Here is a 19254-nt window from a genome sequence, read left to right as displayed (position 1 = left end):
GCACCAAAGACACTACGATTGTCAGATGAGGGTTCATGACCCACCATTTCGAAGCTAAAAGATAGGGCTACAACATCACAGAAGGTCACTCAGCCCAGTTTTGAGTACAAACAGGTCAAAAATACAAGATACTTCATCAACAACGTAAAACAGATTCACCAAAACGCATTCAAGCGGAAACATCATAACTCAGGCTCTACAAGTCCAAATCCAGAAATTCCAAAACCAGTTGAAATCTAAGAAACAGGGATAAATTTCATCAGAAGGCCTCAACAACCAATTCGGAATCAATTCCAGCCAAAACAACCAATTACTGTCGCAAATTCCAATTTCGGGTAAAACCAGAACAGCAATAGTAATTTCGACTTATCTCACTCTACACTACTCTGATTGACCTGAAATTTTGTAGGAATCTCTAAAATATCATTCCCTACAACTTTTATGTTTTGAGAAAAGGCCAATTCGGCCTCTATCTATGACCTAAAAATTCGGACAGAATGTTCATCACAAAACCCTCACTTTTCAATTTTTGGTCCAAAACAGAAATTGGTTGCAATTAATCACTTTTCCCACCTCCTAGAGTCATTAAACATCATTTCCAATCATCATACATGACCACACAATCATGCTCATATTAAAACAGAAAATTCCTCAAAAATAATAAAGCTTCACCAATTCAACCAAAATCAAGATTTAATCCATAAATTTGCATCTTATACAATCACTAAGCATGATTTAAGCATCAAATAAAGAAGGAGGGTGGTTCTTCACAACTTACCTTTAAAACAAGAGAGAGAGAGCTATTGACCACCTTATCTTTCCAAACAACTCCACAAATCCACCTTATCTTAGCTATTGAAGAGGTTTTATGGAGTAATTTCAAGGTTGGATGGTTAGTGTTGATGATTTGGGACAAGAGTGAAGTGTTTTCTTCCTTATGCTTGGAGTAAGAGAGAGAGAGAAAGAGAGCAAGAGAGGGCCGGCTCTTCTTGAAGATTTTTGGAAGATTTTTGGGTCATTTTTGGTTATTTAAGTCAATGGTAAGAAAGTCTTAAGGTAAGCCCAATCACATGGTGACACTTGTCACCTTTAATAAAATATCTACCTAACTTGTCTCTCTCATATCAACCCAAATTGCAACCTCCACTTATCTCTTAACACCCGGTAAAATAATTCCAGTAGTCAAAACTTAATCTAGTTGGCCGAAATTTTTTGAACTTTTCGCACTAGTGGGTCCCACGTCCAAAATACGCTCTTAGTTTCTCAAAATCTATTCGATACTAGAAAAATCATCTAAAAACTATATTTACTCATAAAATTTATCTAGAAAATTTTCCGGATACAGAAAGTGCAGAATTCAAGCCATTGAAAACAAGAAAATCGAGAAATATAATAAAACCTAGAAAATGGAAAAATTACGGGTTCTCACACTCTCTCCCCCTTAAAGAAATTTCGCCCTCGAAATTTTACCTTCCAAATTTAAAATAACCAATGGCCTGTACCTTCTTCGTCGTCAGAGTCAGAAGAAACGAGATTCTTCATCCCAGTCCCTTTTCCACTTGACGGTCCAGGGTCGGTCTTGGTTGGCTGCTGGGTTCCCTTCTTTTCGGGCACTAAACCCGGGCAATTAGCAATCAGATGCTCGGCGCTCCCACAACACAGACATCTCCTCCCCTTTAACCAACAATCTACTTCAATATGATTGGATTTTCTACAATAACTACAATTTGTCACACCACCCGATCCACGGCCCCTCTTAGCAAATGGCCTTCCAGCTTTACCCTTTTTCTTTGCATGGAAGATCTTCAGTTGTGGCCTTGCAATTCCTATCTTTTGAACTTCCTCTGGAATCCCCATAAAAGTATTGCTTTGTGCCATTTCTACTGTCTCCTTGGAAATCTCTTCGTATTTCCTCTTTAGCTCCATGTTTTGGTGTAAAAGCTCAAGTTTCTCCGAATACTCTTGCTTCCATCGCCCTTCCCAGTACTCGATTAGCCTCCTTTGAACCTCTATTTCGTCTCGGAGAACCGAAATTTCTTGATACGGATCAACCCAGTGTGTCATCTTACGGAGTTGCTGGAACTCGAAGGCTAGCCTGTCGGCAAAACAATGGGTCATAATACATTCCTAAGTACAAGTGGCATTCTCGGTCCTTGTCCAGCTATTGTTTCCCTTTCTTCTCTTGATTCTTGGCCTCGCTTAGCTCCACGGCCACGACCACATCCGTGTTTCCGTCTTTCTTACATATATATATATATATATTTTTTCCTCTCTTTTTTTTTCCCCCCCAAAGATATTTTAGTAAATAAACATAGCAATAGGAAATTGACTAAAGTATCTAAAATTGAGACCACCAATTACACAAATAAACATATATGCACATAACATTCCACATATCAAGGAAACAAATGATCAAATATACAAATACGTATCAAATTAGGCAATTATTCATATACACAATTATACAACCGACGGCATGTGGTAACAACATACGAGCGAATCAAAAGAAAAGGGATATATCGTCCCAAACCTCTAAAATAACCCCGTCCGGTCTCTCACATCACCTATTATCCAAATGAAATATCCATTAATCTCTTGTACTCATTCCAATCGAACAAAGCCTAATCATGTTCCCAAAATGCAACTCTCACCTACGAACACCGCCTCAACTCTGGAGTACTCAGGCACAAGAATCCGAAATAAGATAGTTCACATCTCGAGCTGGCCAGTCCCAAGAGAAAACCATCTACAATCGAAATTCCCACCAGACGTACCGATCTATGATCCTCAGATACCACAAGAAAAGTTAAGGCCTATAACATTCACAATTTAGAGCTTAGGCTCGAACGAGCACTTAATCCTTCATACCTATTCACCACTTAGTCCAGGCTCACTCCGAGCAGAGACCACGCGAAACAGGCTCTGATACCACCTGTAACAGCCCCACCTTACCCTAAGGCGAACCAAAGGGTTCGGCGGACCGCCTGCCCAGCTCTCGCCAGGACTACGGAGTCGAATCACACAAATCCGATATTACACGAGATAGGACCCAAAAGAATTGAATGATTGAAAACCGCCAAGCTTAACAGTAACTTACCAAAATCACATGGAAAAAAACATTTTCATATATACATGTCGCTAGGTTTACAATTCAGATGGAACCAGTGAAACGAAGTACATTTAGAGTTTGCTTCCCCTCGAGGAGCTATACAAAAGAACAAAAGATTATCTAACTAGCTCAACTCGCTTTTCAAAATCATGATTTCCAAAAGAGGTTCCTGTAAGGAAAACAAAAGGAACAGAAAGGGGTGAGCTTGCGCTCAATGAGGTACCAGACATATAGCAGAAAAATCATGGCATTTCACATTTAACAAATCAGATACACATGCTAGATGTAAAGTAAAGTAACTAATGATTCACATAGGAAGGATACAGGTGGCTCTCAGGAGCCAAATTCCCATTTGCGTCACCGAAGCTTGATCGAAGTTGATACTCCGCCAACGTATATAGAACCAACGTCCGTAGACCCCTCTTTACACCGAATCCCGTTCACCAAACACCCCTTTACCGGGCCCGCTCACCGTAAACGAACATAAATGGTAATACTCGAGTATACTCGGAATCAAGGGTCTCAATACCCAAAATCCCCGAACAGACTACCGTGGTTCGTTATCTAATCGTCCAGGCCCTTGCCGGCCCGACTCGAATAACTTAGCCACAGGATTGAGCTCATAGGTCATAGAAATCCGAACAGATGCAGACACAGATAACAGATTCAAATTTTGCATAGTAAATTGGCATATGAACAGACAAGAGAACGAGTGTGATAAAGTACACCCTCGTCTCGAACAAATAAACAGATTGCAGAGCAGAAATCAAGTTAAACAACAATGGAGGGGAGTGATACACTCACCGGCTCAACTTCAAAAGTTTTCACTTCAGATTGGCCTTAATCGCCAAGAAACCCTAAAATAATCAAAATAAACCAATTGAAGGTTTCATATCCAAATCGAGCAAACGGAATGCACAAGTGAGGCTCGACTACACGTCGTATGCCTTGCCAAATAAATACTAATGCAAGGGTGCAAAAACATGATTTTCTTGGAATCAAAAAGGTAACATGAAGACTTAGGCGCAAACAACCCAAAAGCCTTTCATTTCTACCAAAAGGCAAATCCAACTTAAAGGAACCAAACGGCCTAGAAAATCGGGCAGCACTTCCCCTAAATTTCTTACTTTTCCAGCCCTTAAGGCTTCACTATTACCTCAAATCAGTCCCAACATCTCACACAAAAGTCATCTCATTTCCCAAAAGCCGTTCACTAGGCTCAAAGTAGTACAAGTACAAAAGTTAGCTAGGAAGTGATCGGAATGAAAACAAGCCTTAAAACTATTCAAATAAACACAATAAGATTCATTTACAAGTCATAAACCAAGGCCAAGTATTACCAAAATAAGGTTCCATAAGAATATATAAGCATTAAAGGAAACCAGAAAAATCCGGAAATGGAAATAAGCTTTAACCCAAGAAAACAGTTTTTGACGTCATTTTGCGGTTTTGGCACCAAAGACACTACGATTGTCAGATGAGGGTTCATGACCCACCATTTCGAAGCTAAAAGATAGGGCTACAACATCACAGAAGGTCACTCAGCCCAGTTTTGAGTACAAACAGGTCAAAAATACAAGATACTTCATCAACAACGTAAAACAGATTCACCAAAACGCATTCAAGCGGAAACATCATAACTCAGGCTCTACAAGTCCAAATCCAGAAATTCCAAAACCAGTTGAAATCTAAGAAACAGGGATAAATTTCATCAGAAGGCCTCAACAACCAATTCGGAATCAATTCCAGCCAAAACAACCAATTACTGTCGCAAATTCCAATTTCGGGTAAAACCAGAACAGCAATAGTAATTTCGACTTATCTCACTCTACACTACTCTGATTGACCTGAAATTTTGTAGGAATCTCTAAAATATCATTCCCTACAACTTTTATGTTTTGAGAAAAGGCCAATTCGGCCTCTATCTATGACCTAAAAATTCGGACAGAATGTTCATCACAAAACCCTCACTTTTCAATTTTTGGTCCAAAACAGAAATTGGTTGCAATTAATCACTTTTCCCACCTCCTAGAGTCATTAAACATCATTTCCAATCATCATACATGACCACACAATCATGCTCATATTAAAACAGAAAATTCCTCAAAAATAATAAAGCTTCACCAATTCAACCAAAATCAAGATTTAATCCATAAATTTGCATCTTATACAATCACTAAGCATGATTTAAGCATCAAATAAAGAAGGAGGGTGGTTCTTCACAACTTACCTTTAAAACAAGAGAGAGAGAGCTATTGACCACCTTATCTTTCCAAACAACTCCACAAATCCACCTTATCTTAGCTATTGAAGAGGTTTTATGGAGTAATTTCAAGGTTGGATGGTTAGTGTTGATGATTTGGGACAAGAGTGAAGTGTTTTCTTCCTTATGCTTGGAGTAAGAGAGAGAGAGAAAGAGAGCAAGAGAGGACCGGCTCTTCTTGAAGATTTTTGGAAGATTTTTGGGTCATTTTTGGTTATTTAAGTCAATGGTAAGAAAGTCTTAAGGTAAGCCCAATCACATGGTGACACTTGTCACCTTTAATAAAATATCTACCTAACTTGTCTCTCTCATATCAACCCAAATTGCAACCTCCACTTATCTCTTAACACCCGGTAAAATAATTCCAGTAGTCAAAACTTAATCTAGTTGGCCGAAATTTTTTGAACTTTTCGCACTAGTGGGTCCCACGTCCAAAATACGCTCTTAGTTTCTCAAAATCTATTCGATACTAGAAAAATCATCTAAAAACTATATTTACTCATAAAATTTATCTAGAAAATTTTCCGGATACAGAAAGTGCAGAATTCAAGCCATTGAAAACAAGAAAACCGAGAAATATAATAAAACCTAGAAAATGGAAAAATTACGGGTTCTCACACTTATTAACCATATTAATTTCTTATCTTATAAAATTAGATAAAAAGAAGAATTTTCATCAAATATACAAAATGTAGGCATAATTTTCTCCACTTTACTAGATATACTTTCCTATAGATGTAAAAATTATAATCACATAAAAATCATTTCCAAATTTCATGAGAAAAGAAGTATCAAAACCGCATATATTTATTTTAAAAGGATAAGTGATAAAATTTTATTTATTTGTTATAGTTAATAACATATATATGTATAAGGTTTTGGAAAAATTTTGACAGAGTCTCCCCTTAAAAGTGGACTAAAACTCCCTGCCAGCAACGATAAGAAACACCATTTAAGCACAAGAATTATATCAAACACAACTAAAACCACAAGTATCATACATATTTCTCCCCCCACACTTAAATTACACATTGTCCTCAATGTGTAGGGAAGAAATGAAACAAAAGAAGAAAAGAAAAGAAAGAAGTACTCCCCAAGTCAATGGCTGAGATCCTTATCAGCCACTAATCACGAACCACTGTCAAAATACAAGTACCTACCACATAGAAAACAGAAAAATAAAATGAAGTTAAACATCTTAAGTTCCACAAGTTAAGATAATTAGGCAAGCAAGTTCATCAACTAAAGATAGCTTCTGCAGTGTGCCAAGTCAGTCATCCTCCTCGGCATCATCGTCATCCTCTGCATCACGATTGGGCGGTGGATGAATGCCCAAATGATCTTCAATTCGGCTTAGACGATTATGGAGTAAAAATGAAGATTTGTGAGTTGGGTAGAAGGAAAAAGGAAAAACGCGGCTGGAAAAATGGAAAAGTGAAGAAATGTTCTGGAAATCGCGTTTTTGAAGCAGAAAAGTGAACCGAAAACGCGACTAAAAACGCGCCTTCAACGCACGTTTTTAAAGACGCGTTTTCTGCACAAATCTCGCAGAATTGAAAACGCGGTTACGTATGAAAACGCGACTTAAAGTCGCGTTTATCTGTGTCGCGTTTTCCAGTTTTGCTCAGGCGAGAAAACGCGACTTCCTCCAAAACGCGACTTCAAGTCGCGTTTTAAAGGCGCGTTTTCTGTTCTGCAGGCGCAGAATTGAAAACGCGATTCTGAGAAACGCGACTTGTAGTCGCGTTTTCTTGGAGAGCGCGTTTTCTGTTTCGATTTTTAGCAGAATTTCAACTTTTGAAAAATTACAAAAGGTACCCCAATGACTCAAAATGCATCATAAATCATTTGTTTGCCAATTTTAATGACTGGAACAAATGTAAAACATTAAAAACATGCATTTTACCCCTTTATAATGAATCAAAAACACCTTTAACGCAAATCGAGGGGTTGAGTTGTTTGATCAAAGTTCGCCTTTTTTGTATTCAATTGGTCCTCCTTGCCTTCAATTGCCAACCCTACATTACAAAAACAACAATTTAGCTAAAACATTGATTCAAACCACAAAATCACACCAAGTTAACAAATATAACCTAAATATTGGGTTGCCTCCCAATTAGCGCTTTTGTTTATAGTCGTTGGCTCGACTGAAAAAGTTGAATCACTTTAGAGCATTAGAGAGAGATTTTCTCCCCATGGGTCGAAACTCCCGAACCAATCCACCATGTGGTGAACCATGCATTGATCTTCATAGTCCAATTTCCTCAAATGCCAAGGAGGAATATTAGACTTGTCATAGAGAGGCTCAACTTCACCTTGGAGTGGATTTTGCTTGTCTTTTCTGAATTGGCTCAACTTTTCACCATTTTCTTCATGGAATGGCGAATTTATTAAGCCAACTTCCATCCTTATCTTCTCCTCCTTTGTTCCTACACCATGAAAGTTAGTACCAAGGACATTTATAAATTTAACTTCTTCGGTCCTTTCTTGGTTAACCTTTTCATCATATGGCATATTAGAAACAAGAGCAGTAGGCTCTATACTCCCTTCTTTATTATCCAAATTGAATTCCAATTCCTCACCATTAACCCGTAATATAAGCTTACCTTTTTCTACATCAATTATAGTTCGTGCAGTGGCTAAAAACGGTCGTCCTAGAATAATTGGCATTCTCACATCTTCTTCAATATCTAAGACAACAAAATCCACAGGTATTATAGATTGTCTTACCTTTATGAGCACATTTTCCAAAATACCCATGGGACGTGTGATTGACCGATCCGCCAATTGCAATGTAATATTGGTAGCTTTTAGCTCTTGAAGTCCCAATCTCCGGGCAACCGATAACGGCATAAGTGACACACTTGCACCTAAATCACATAAAGCATTAGAAAAATGCAATTGACCAATAGTGCAAGGAATAGAAAAACTTCCCGGATCTTTCAATTTAGGAGGGAGTTTATTCTTAATCAATGCACTACACTCTTCCGTTAATGCTATCATCTCATTATCTACAATTTTCCTCTTCTTTGACATGATGTCTTTCAAGAAACGTGCATAAGAGGGAATCTGTGTTATAGCATCAATGAAAGGAATGTTAATGTGCAATTGTTTAAACATTTTGAAGAACTTTTCAAACTCCCGATCCTGTCCATCTTTCTTCAACCTGTGAGGAAAAGGTATCACATTAGAATTTAATTTGGGATGAAGTGCATCAATATCAATGATAACATGATCATTTTGACTTTCTTGCTCCCCTTCAATTGCTTGCTTCTTGTCTTTTTCACCACCTGAATTTTCAAAATCGAATCCCTCAACCGTTTTACCGCTTCTAAGAATGATTGCATTGACATGCTCTCTCGGATTCACTTCGGTTTTACTTGGTAATTCACCAGGGTTTCTATTGTTGATCACATTGGCAATTTGACCAATTTGAACCTCCAAGTTTCTGTACATCCCAGCTAATTGGTCCAACCGCCCCTCAACTCGCTCGAATCTATCCGAAGTCACCTTAGCAAGTTTTTCCACCGCGATCTCCCAACTTGGTTTAGTTTCAGCCTGTGGTTGCCTTGGTTGAAATCCCGGCGGATTGGTTGGCCTTTGTTGATTGCCTTGATCTTTCCATCCAAAGTTTGGATGATTTCTCCACCCCGGATTGTAAGTATTCGAATAGGGATTATTTGGAGCATTTCGGTTGTAATTATTGACAAATTGTACCTGCTCAGAATCAACACACTCATTAATATCATGTTCACCTCCACAGAAAGAGCAACAAGCTACGTGTGCATTAGATGAACTTGGACCAACTCCACCTTGTCTACTTAGCAATTTCATCACATTATTCATTTGAGCACTCAGCATATTGAGAGTGTCCATTTCGATCATACCTACGTGACGTCTTGTATTACCTCTCTCATTGGCCCATTGGTAGTTATTTGCTGCCATTTCTTCTATCAAATTATGAGCCTCTTGGGGTGATTTACCCATTAAAGCTCCACCTGCAGCTGCATCGATCATAGTTTTAGTAGAAAAAACTAAACCATTATAGAAGGTTTGTATGATTAACCATTCCGGCAGTCCATGATGTGGACATTTCCGAAGCAAATCTCTAAACCTTTCCCATGCCTCATATAATGATTCTCCTTCCAATTGGCTAAAACTAGTGATATCCATTCTAAACTTAGCAGTCTTACCTGGTGGAAAATACTTATTTAAGAATGCTCTTGATAGTTCATCCCATCCAGTGAAAGTATTAGGAGCATGAGAGTGTAGCCAAAGTTTGGCCTTATCTCTCAATGAAAATGGGAACAATCTTAGCCTTATAGCATCATCACTAACTCCATTCATTTTAATTGTATCACAAATTTCCAAGAATGTAGCTAAGTGTGTATTAGGATCTTCTACTGCATTACCTCCAAATTGAGATTGTTGAACCATTTGGATAAGTGATGGTTTAATCTCAAAATTGTTAGCATTTACCGTAGGCCTTACTATGCTTGTTTGAGATCCTTGTGTTCCCGGTAGAGTATAATCTCGTAGAACTCGCCTATTTGGGTCATTTTCGGCCATCTCTTCCTCAAATGGTAGATCTATTGAGATTTCCTCTATAGGTTGCCAAATCTCTTGTTCCTCTTGCTGTGGTGGATGCCTCCTTTGTCTACGTAGTGTCCTCTCAATTTCTGGATCGAAAGGTGTAACTTCCCGAGACGCCCGGTGCATACACTACAAACAGAAATAAGAGATATTATGCAATTTCAATTGTCAAAAACTGATTACAATATAAGATTAAATATAATCTAAAAAAAATAAAGCTGTCTAAATTAATAAAGATGATTAGGCTCTAATATTGCCGCTCCCCGGCAACGGCGCCAAAAACTTGACGGGATTTTTTTATATCAATGCAAGTTTAATTCCGAATTTACACCCGTTGGACTGCAAGTATACAGGTCGCAATTGTAGTACAAGATGTGTATCGGGTCGATCCCACGAGGAGCAATTAAAACAATTATTAGATACTAATTTACTCTATTATTTAGACTTACAATTAATTTGAGCAGAAATTTCAGAATGTAATTCAACTACAAAAATTCTTAACTAGATAAATGCAATTTCACAAAAGGAATAGAATTCACTAAATATTAAGATCTAGGGATGTAGATTCCACTTATAACACAAAAGATCTAAAATGAATTAATTCAACACTTGTTACTGCTCTTGTTTAACCAAGGATTCATTTCCAGAAATACCAAAATCACATTCTCATGATAATAATGGGTTAAAACAGATTAGTTTTTCCTAATCTCTTGGTAAATACTAAATCTGTTTTTATTCACACATGAAATGCAGATTTCATCCACTTGAATGTATTTCTATTCTCATGAATATACTACTCAAGCTCTACTTATGTCATTCCATTATTTTTACCATTTCTCAATGAGTAAAAACAACTATAAACCTGCTATTGGTGATCAAGCAACAACAAGTAATCCAACATACACAAGTAGATAAGTTAATACAAGACATAACAAGCATAAATCACAATCACTTCATATCATTTGGCCATAAGCTTCATCTACTTCCTAGATAAAGGAAATTAGCTACTCATGAATGATGAAACACTCATAACTTCATTAATGCAAATCATCATGAATTTACAAATACAAAAAGAGTAAAGAAAGTCTTAGCCAAGATATGGTGAAGCCTTCCAAAAATCTCCTTGTCTTGAACTTAGATGATTACAAGATGAAACCTCAATTGTCCTTTGCAAATACCTAGCTAGAGAGACTATGTTTTTCTGTAAGAAGCTAAGCTACGAATGGATCTCAGATCTCTCCCCATATCTCTGCATAAAAAACACTCAAATGCTCCATTTTTCCAAGTCAAATTCTATCCTTTGATTCCCAAATCTCCACTTTGTTAGCATAGTCAAAAACCAATATTTTTGACTTGAAAATAAGCCACTTTTCTTGCCCTTTTGTCTTCTGAAGCATGTGCACCGAATTCCCTTGCATCTTATAGCTGGAAAGTGGTATGAACACAAGAGAATTGGCTGAGTCAAATTGCAGAATTTCGGCTATAAAACGCGCCTACACAAAACGCGGTTACAAGTCACGTTTTGTGTACTCGCGTATTCACTTTGGCCTTACTTCATCTGCGATTTTCTCTATCATAAAGGCCGAACTAGCTTTTGTGCAAAACACAAAAGTTGTAGCCCTTTGAGTTAGCTTTCCAATGCTTCAAGAATCATCCAAATCGGAGCTTTGTAGCCTGAGATATGATCGAAATACTGAAGAGTGTCAAAACTGACTTGTATTGCATTTCCTCACTTGAACGTTTTTCACTTCATTCTTCTTGTTGCCACTTGAATTTATCACCAAATCTCTATTTTTTACCTCATTTGACATCCTTTGGTGATTGAATCATCATTCCTGCATAAAAATGAAGTTTTTACCATTAAAATCAATAGAAATGCAATATTATCCACTTTTACCAAAAATATATAATTTTACCAAAAACCTCTTTATTTTAATTATAAAACTAAATAATCAACTCAAAATTAACTAATAAAATGCACTTAAAAATACGTAAAATAAACTCTTATCATTTGTAAAAAAATATAATTCCATTACTGTTGACGGCTATTGAAACTTGAAAGAAGCTGCTTGATCTGACTGTAGCACTTTCTTTGTTCTGTCCAACCCATCGCTGCAGGTAAAGCCATGCATTGTTGCCCAGATTTTCTGCTTATGCTAATGGTTAATGATGTGTTTAGTTTTTGCATTCCTTTTTTGTATCATTGTTTATATCACGACATCCTATCTTCTCTCTTACATGATTGTGTTTGGCAGTTGCTTTGGTCAGTTCTTATTTTCTCTTTTACTGCTCTGTTCCTTCGAAGCCTCTTCTTCGTTTTGCTCTTCTTGATACAGATTGGTCAGGTGAGCTTTTTCTTTTACTCAACTATCTCGTCTATAATCCTGTTTATTCCAATATGTGGTTTTTGGTCGGTCATTCGTGGACTAACTCAGCTTTACTTACTTTGTTTATGGGTGTTTTGTATTTTGTCGTTGCATTAAGGTAAGCCTATTTTAAATTTCCTATCTTCTTTGATTCTTTATTCTATCTTTCATTTGTCCATTATTTGTTCTTATTTGTGTTCTCCCTTTTTCCCCTGTTTTCCCTTTACATTTTGCATGCAGCTTTTTTCGCCTGTGGTTGCTGTAAGGAGCTTTCTTTCTTCGTCATCTTTGTCATCTTCTCTTATATATCTGCAGCTTGTATTGGTTCAGGTTAGCTAATCATTCTCTCTTTTTTTTATAGCTTTTTGTTCTACCAGTTTTTTCTTTCTTCACCATCTTCTATTATATACTCTGCAACCTCCTTTTTTTTTTGCTGTAGGTTACACGTTCGTTCTTTTTTCCCTCTTTTTACTTTTTGTTCTGGCAGTTTTTGTTTCTTCGTAAACTCCTGGAAAAGGATATGAGTTTGTCCGAGAATTATTCCACAGGCCTTTTGTATTTTGATGTTGTTTATTTATTAGTTTTCACATACTTCTTTATTTTCCTGTTGCATTCAATATATATATGAATCTCTACATCTGTTTATGTTGTATATCTATTTCTTTCCTGGTTCTATTAGTTGAGTTTTATTGTTCATTGTTGTGCTGGTTCAGGTTATTGTTGTCAACGAATGATGTCTGCTTTATTTTTTTCTTACATACTATTTTTCTATCTTCTGTCTCCTTTTTCCTTTGTCTGTGCTTTTGTAAATTATTTTCTGTTCCTTGTTCCTTGGTTAATTAAGTTAGATGGATAGAAATGCAATACGCCGAAAACGATACGCAGAAATGCCCCAAAGTGAGAAGGCTACGCTTTTACGCCGTCGAAGTGAAGCTAGGGCTGCAAAAAAAAGAAAGGAATCATCGCGTTCTTTTGTTCATAGTGTTCCACTTGGTTATGTAGAAATAGGTGTATTTTTTAATGATCTTTGTTCACGTGGAGACAGTAACATTCAGGATAGTGGAAATGACAATGTTACACTTAATGAAATGCTACGACATAGCTCGCTTGGTTTTGCTGATGATCAAGGTGTTCTGATTAGAGAGGGATTGGACTACATGGCCAGCAGTGGATCTGCTGCCACTAATGTTTCCAGTCCTGCTCCTTCTTCTGTTGTTCCCATTGAATCAAGTCCATTTCTTATTATTCCTGAAGGTATATCCAGCCTGATTTTTCGCCACACATCAGCCATGTCTTTGTCACTCTATTGTTATACTAGTATCTTCCCCTATTTTTAGTTAGGCATCCCATCCTGATACAAGTCCAGCCTTTAATTTATGTACATTATAGAAACTTCACTCATTGGTGAGCTAGGGAGTGGAAGAGGTAGGAAAAAAACATGTGCGGTCATGCAAAGAGAAGAACAATGTGGATCTTCTCATCATTATCCTGCAGTACAATCTTCTAGGAAAAGGTACATGAATTCCATATCCACATTTAGAAAAGCAATTACAATCTCCAAAATAAATATATTGCATTAGAGATGAATTAATTAGACATTTACTGATTAGAGAGGAAAAGAATACCAAATCCATAAAAATAAGAATTGATAACTCTAAGATATAATAACAGAACCAACACCAACACCAACCCCAACCCCCTAAAAACCTTCTCAGACTTAGGAAGTTGGTGAAACCATTGTTTCAACAAAAGGAATCTCTGTTTCAAATAAAGGGAAAATTTGATCAGTGGCGAAAAATCTTTCGTACAAAACAAATAGTCAAAGTATTGATGTAGAAGATGAAAAGATAAAATGGTTTTTGTTCTACATCTATTGGCTAAGCTTTCATTCAAAAGGTTATGTGCAATACAATTTTTGTTTGTTTTATGTTTCTTGACATAATAGCCTCACATTCATTTTAAAGTTATCTCTTACAAACCATTAAAGTTGATCGAATGTAGCAAACAAGTTTTAATTGTATTATTATTTGGGTTAACTATAATTGCACCCCTCGTAATTTAACTAAACTACCATTACACCGCCAAACTTCAAAAGACTATATTTGGACCCCCTGTCAAAAACGATTGTTTGCCAAACTAATGTTGGCAAGCATAAGACCAAATAACAAATTTGAAAAATACCAATTGATATTAGTGCCTTTTAGTTTTAGGAGTTTGATACCTCTTTTTGGCACCACTTGATCCTCATTTGCATACGATTCTACTCTTATCTCTATCTTCAATTTTTTTGAAATATCAACCAAATCTTACAACATGATGAGAGTTTTCTCTCAATTTTTTCCTCAATAGAATTTCAAGAGAAAAAGCAATAGAGGTTAAGCTTGTTAAAAACCCAATACTCATTGGATGCTTTTGGAGGTCTAGAGGATCCTTTCTCGAAAGTGAGCATGCACATGATCTCTATATGTTTTTGAATTTTCTATTTTCAAACACTGAATTTATTTATTTTTACTGTGATTCTATTTTTTCTGGTTATCAATTAGAATCTAAGTATTGTTACAATATTGTCCAACTTAAGTTAGGCTTTTTGTCTATGCTATCTATTCTTTTTGATCTGATCATATGGGCAATATTGTTTCTAGAAATTAGTATATTATAGGGGTTTAAAATAATTTCTTACACACTATGTTTGTGTAAATTTTGTTTTTAATATACAAATACATAAGTTAAGCATAATTCGATTCTTTTGCTTACTAAAATTGAGTTAGTATTGATTTTTTAATTAATAATTAGTTATATTCTCCTAATGGTTGTTGTAATTTTGGCATTTGTCTTAAATGGCTATCTGCAATATTTATGACATGATACAATCCAAGGTTCAAGTCCAAGGTCAAAGGTTATTTCTCTTGTTCGCGTCAAGCTCAAATTCGATTGCTCATGTGACAACACTTTCATACTCAAACTATTCAAATGGAAGGAAGTAAAGGAAAAACCATCGGATGAAGTTTGGAGACAAAGTTGGTCGTTGGAGTCATTTATTTCCTTTTTATTGGTCAGCATTATTAAAGTGTTTAAATAATTATTTTCATTGTTTCTTAGTAGCTAAAATTAACGGCCAACTTTGTTGCTCAGTAAGGCCGATTGGTTTCCTAGTCAAGGTAGGATTGTTTTTACTTAAGTCATTCTATGTTAATTTAGGATTTAGGGTTTTAAGGTTATAAATAGCCTTATCTTGTAAACATTTAGGGTGAGTTGATTTTCTTTTTGATAAAAAAATTGAGAGTTTTTCTCTTAAGGCTTGTTGCAAGCTTCTTTTGAATACTTAGAATTAGGCTCTAGTAGTCGTTGGCTTTATCAATCAAGAAACGCACTTGATTGTGGTGCCTTCTACCAAAACCGAGTTCGCTAATTTGTTAGTTGTAAAATCACAACTCGGGGATTAGTGGGGCCTAAGGGTTCTCTCCGCTACTCAAGCTTTGGGAAATCATCTAAGTTTAGGGTTTGTGAAATGCAGGTTTCATTTTTGACAGGGTTCGTATCATCTGGTATCAGAGTTGGTTGATGTACCAGGTTATATATGTTTTTTTTTCTGTTTTTGGCTGTTTGTGTCAACTTCTTGTTGTTTTCTTCAAGTTTTGTTTGTCATTTGAATTAATTGTCTTTCTGTTTGTCGGCCTCTCTTATAATTCACTTGTCATTTGATAATTCTTATTGTCCAGCCCTATTTCTTTTTGTCTTGTGTCTTGTATCATTGTTTGTTGGTTGTCTCCTTGTCGTCTTGTCTTGTTAGAATTTGCTTCATCATTTATAACAAAAAAAAATCCAATCGTGTGTTACTTTTCTGCCCAAGCTATCTATTTCGTTTCTTGGTTGTTTGAAGTTGTCTTCTTTGTTTGCGGACTAATGTTGGGTAATTCTTGAAGTTTCTTGAAACCGTTGATCAAATCTTGAAGATATTGGAAGTTCTTAAAAACCCTGATTCGTTTCTTGAAGTTCTTGAAAATCTGAAAAAACAAAAAAAAATCCTTTGTTTCTGCATATTGCAGGGGCTGTTTACACGAAATCACTGAACAAAAATTATGAAACCAGCACAATTTGATCTTCAAAACCTTCAAACCAAGTTGTTTGTTGAGTTTTGGAAACAAAGAGTAAGAAAAATATTGCTGGAAAATAACCAAAATAGCCGTTGCATACCATTTCCAGATTAGAATCGGATTCCTTGGAAACAGCCTCCTACTTTGCATTTTTGTTCAAATATACATTGAATTGGGGCAAAGTGGTCTCATAATCATTGTTTCTTGTGAGAAAAAGAGTTGGTGACATATTTTACTTCACAAATTGGTACAGATCAGTCTTGGAATTTAAAACAGTCTGCAATTTCCGATTACCTTTCCTAGTCAGATTAGGAATTGCTCTTTCTCAAACCTGACTGTCTTCTGCCCTTAATTTCTTTATTTTTTGTGGTTTTCTAGTAAGTTTTGGGTTTTAAGTGAGTCAAATTGAGTGCTTAAATCAGTCCTTGAGTTGTGTATCTTTCCCTCAAATCAAATCTGTCCAGGTTTGTGGTTTTCCATTCTTCAATTCTTGTGAAGTGAATGTTTCAACATTGTAACGCCTTCACCTCTTCCTAGGGCAAACCCTAGGGTATCAGCGGGGACGCCTGCGCAACTCTCGTCAGGACTCACGCACTCGCTTAAACTTAATAAAGGATCATAATTAACCATCGACTTAATTAAGAAGTACTTCAAATATACAAGATCAAAACTCCCAAGTAAATCATTTATGATTACAAACCACAAATCCCAAGTATAACAAAATTTACACTTTAATGGTCTCCAATAACATACAAAAGTATACTAGTTTACACCAAAAGTCGCTAGTCTAGAACTTCAAACTTCCACCTCCAAAGCCTGTTAAGGAAAACAAACTTAAAGGGATGAGCTAACGCTTAGTGAGACCAAGAAAACTTAAGCAAGCAAACAAGTAGCACCAACCAATCAAATAACATGGTTGAAAGCAACTTTAAACGTGAACTTTCATTTAAGTGCACAAATAGGAAATAACACACATGGAATGATACAAGAGCTCTCAGGAGTTATTTCCACGTTTCGATCGATTTAAATCATTTGGGGTTGACTCTCCGTCAAATCAAGTCGTAACATGACCGTAGCGCTCCACTTACTACCCCCATCCAACATAACACCCACTCAGATCCGAAACCAAACATTCATGTAGTGGCGATACTATTCGAGTATGTCAAGTGAGATCTCAAAAGATCAAACTATATCATTTCCTAAGATTCACCAAGCTTCTCGACCAAATCCTTGCCGGCTCGAGTTACAAAGTTAGCCAATGGGTTGGGGCGTCCCCACAAGTATAATTGGTCGATGAGACAACGCTCCAATCGACTTAGAATTGTTCATGGCTCTGAATCGGTATGAGAGGCACCTCCCACCCGAATAAGGTGTGGTACAATGCTGCCACTCAGAGAATCGATCATAGCACTGAGTTGGTATGAGAGGCACCTCCCACCTGAATAGAGTGTGGTACATGCTGCCGCTCAGTGCTCACGAGTAAAAACATGTTCGAGTACAAGTGCAAGTCATATACATTCATTTAACAAGTATCATTCAATCAAGAGAGAGAGAGAGAGAGAGGACGAGAGAGGTAAAGTACACCCTCGTCTCAACAAGTTCACGTATCATATAGCACTTGTACAAATATCATTTCAATCATATGAACATTGAACATGCATTTGACACTCACCAAGAGCCAAGAGCAAAACAAGATCAAAGCGAGAGATCAGACAAGCTCCTCGGCGTCCTCGTAACAACCTGAGACATGCACAATCACAATTACCTAGGTACTCGACCAAGGCTAATAAGAAAAACATTTTCTTGCTACCCATTTTCAAGGTTACAAGTCCGAGTCAAGTTAAAAGAGCTTTTCTAGCTAAATCATTGAAATAATACTCAAAGGAAACTCAAAAGTCGTTTTCGAGTCAAGTCTTGGCAAGAACTCTTAGTTCCAAAAGAAAGTACCATATTTACTTTGGGCACGAAAATCGAGAAAAGGGTAGATAGTTTTCATCTCTCAAAACTTCTAGTCTTACGCCCAAGCTTTAGAATATAAAAAGCGTTCACATTTTCTAAACTAATGGAGTTAAAATGCATCAAAACTCCACTCATTTCCATAGTATATGTCAAAACTAAAGGTTCCAAGTTTTGAGTTTAAAACTAATGAAATTTTCCAAGAATTACTCTAGTTAAAACGCTCCATTTTTAGAGTTCAATCTCATGAAAATCAAGGGCATAAGACTAGGGATTGAAATCCATTTCTCAAGTATGAAATGAGGTGCAATTAACAAGGAAAGTTAGGCAACCAAGAAACGCATCAAGAGAGGTTTGATCCTTTGGAAACCAAGATTCAAAATGAAGGTCTAATGTTCAAAGAGACCTTGTATCCAACCATGAAATAAGACTTAAAACAAACTAACAATCTCAAAGGAAAGTTAAAAGTTCTTAAATGAGCATTTTGTTTGAAACCAGAAAATTCCAGCTTTGTACGACAACACTTGGAAAAATCATAACTCGAGTTTTGTAAGTCGAAAAATTGGAAACTTTATACCGTTGGAAACTAGATTCAATATAATAAAACTTTCTATAAGACACTTTTCTCAGATTCAAATCCTAAATCATTCAAATTTTAGCTCCAATTCACTGTTCCAGCAAGAACAGAGCAAAACAGTCTTGCATTTTCAGTAAATTTTGAAAATTTGGCAAAATTCATAGAAATACAATCAGTCCTTGAAATTTATATCATTGAAAGAACTCCAAGTCTAGTTTTAAACCAACAAATGGAACTCAATTTGGACCTTCCTACTCCAAGATACAACAGATTTAGGAAAGCTGATTTTTAGAACC

The 19254-nt window shown here is 36.5% G+C and overlaps 1 protein-coding gene and 1 non-coding gene across 2 annotated transcripts in view; both read left to right on the top strand.

The window, feature by feature from the left end:
• Positions 1-13065, top strand: part of LOC113774130 (zinc finger BED domain-containing protein RICESLEEPER 2-like) — a 56427-nt gene extending 43362 nt beyond the window's left edge. Inside the window, exons 4-6 of the mRNA XM_027318700.1 lie at positions 12221-12310; positions 12572-12661; positions 13045-13065. Of these exons, the coding sequence (XP_027174501.1) occupies positions 12221-12310; positions 12572-12661; positions 13045-13065 (201 nt within the window). The remainder of the gene's footprint in view (positions 1-12220; positions 12311-12571; positions 12662-13044) is intronic.
• On the top strand, positions 9448-9554 carry LOC113776630. Its single transcript, XR_003469118.1, has one exon. It is a non-coding gene; the product is annotated as a small nucleolar RNA R71 (small nucleolar RNA).
• Positions 13066-19254: the final 6189 nt, after the last annotated feature.

This window comes from Coffea eugenioides, chromosome 6 (assembly GCF_003713205.1).
Source record: "Coffea eugenioides isolate CCC68of chromosome 6, Ceug_1.0, whole genome shotgun sequence".
Lineage (NCBI taxonomy): Eukaryota > Viridiplantae > Streptophyta > Magnoliopsida > Gentianales > Rubiaceae > Coffea > Coffea eugenioides.
Note: the sequence above shows the minus strand (reverse complement) of the source record. Positions and strands in the feature narration are given on the sequence as shown.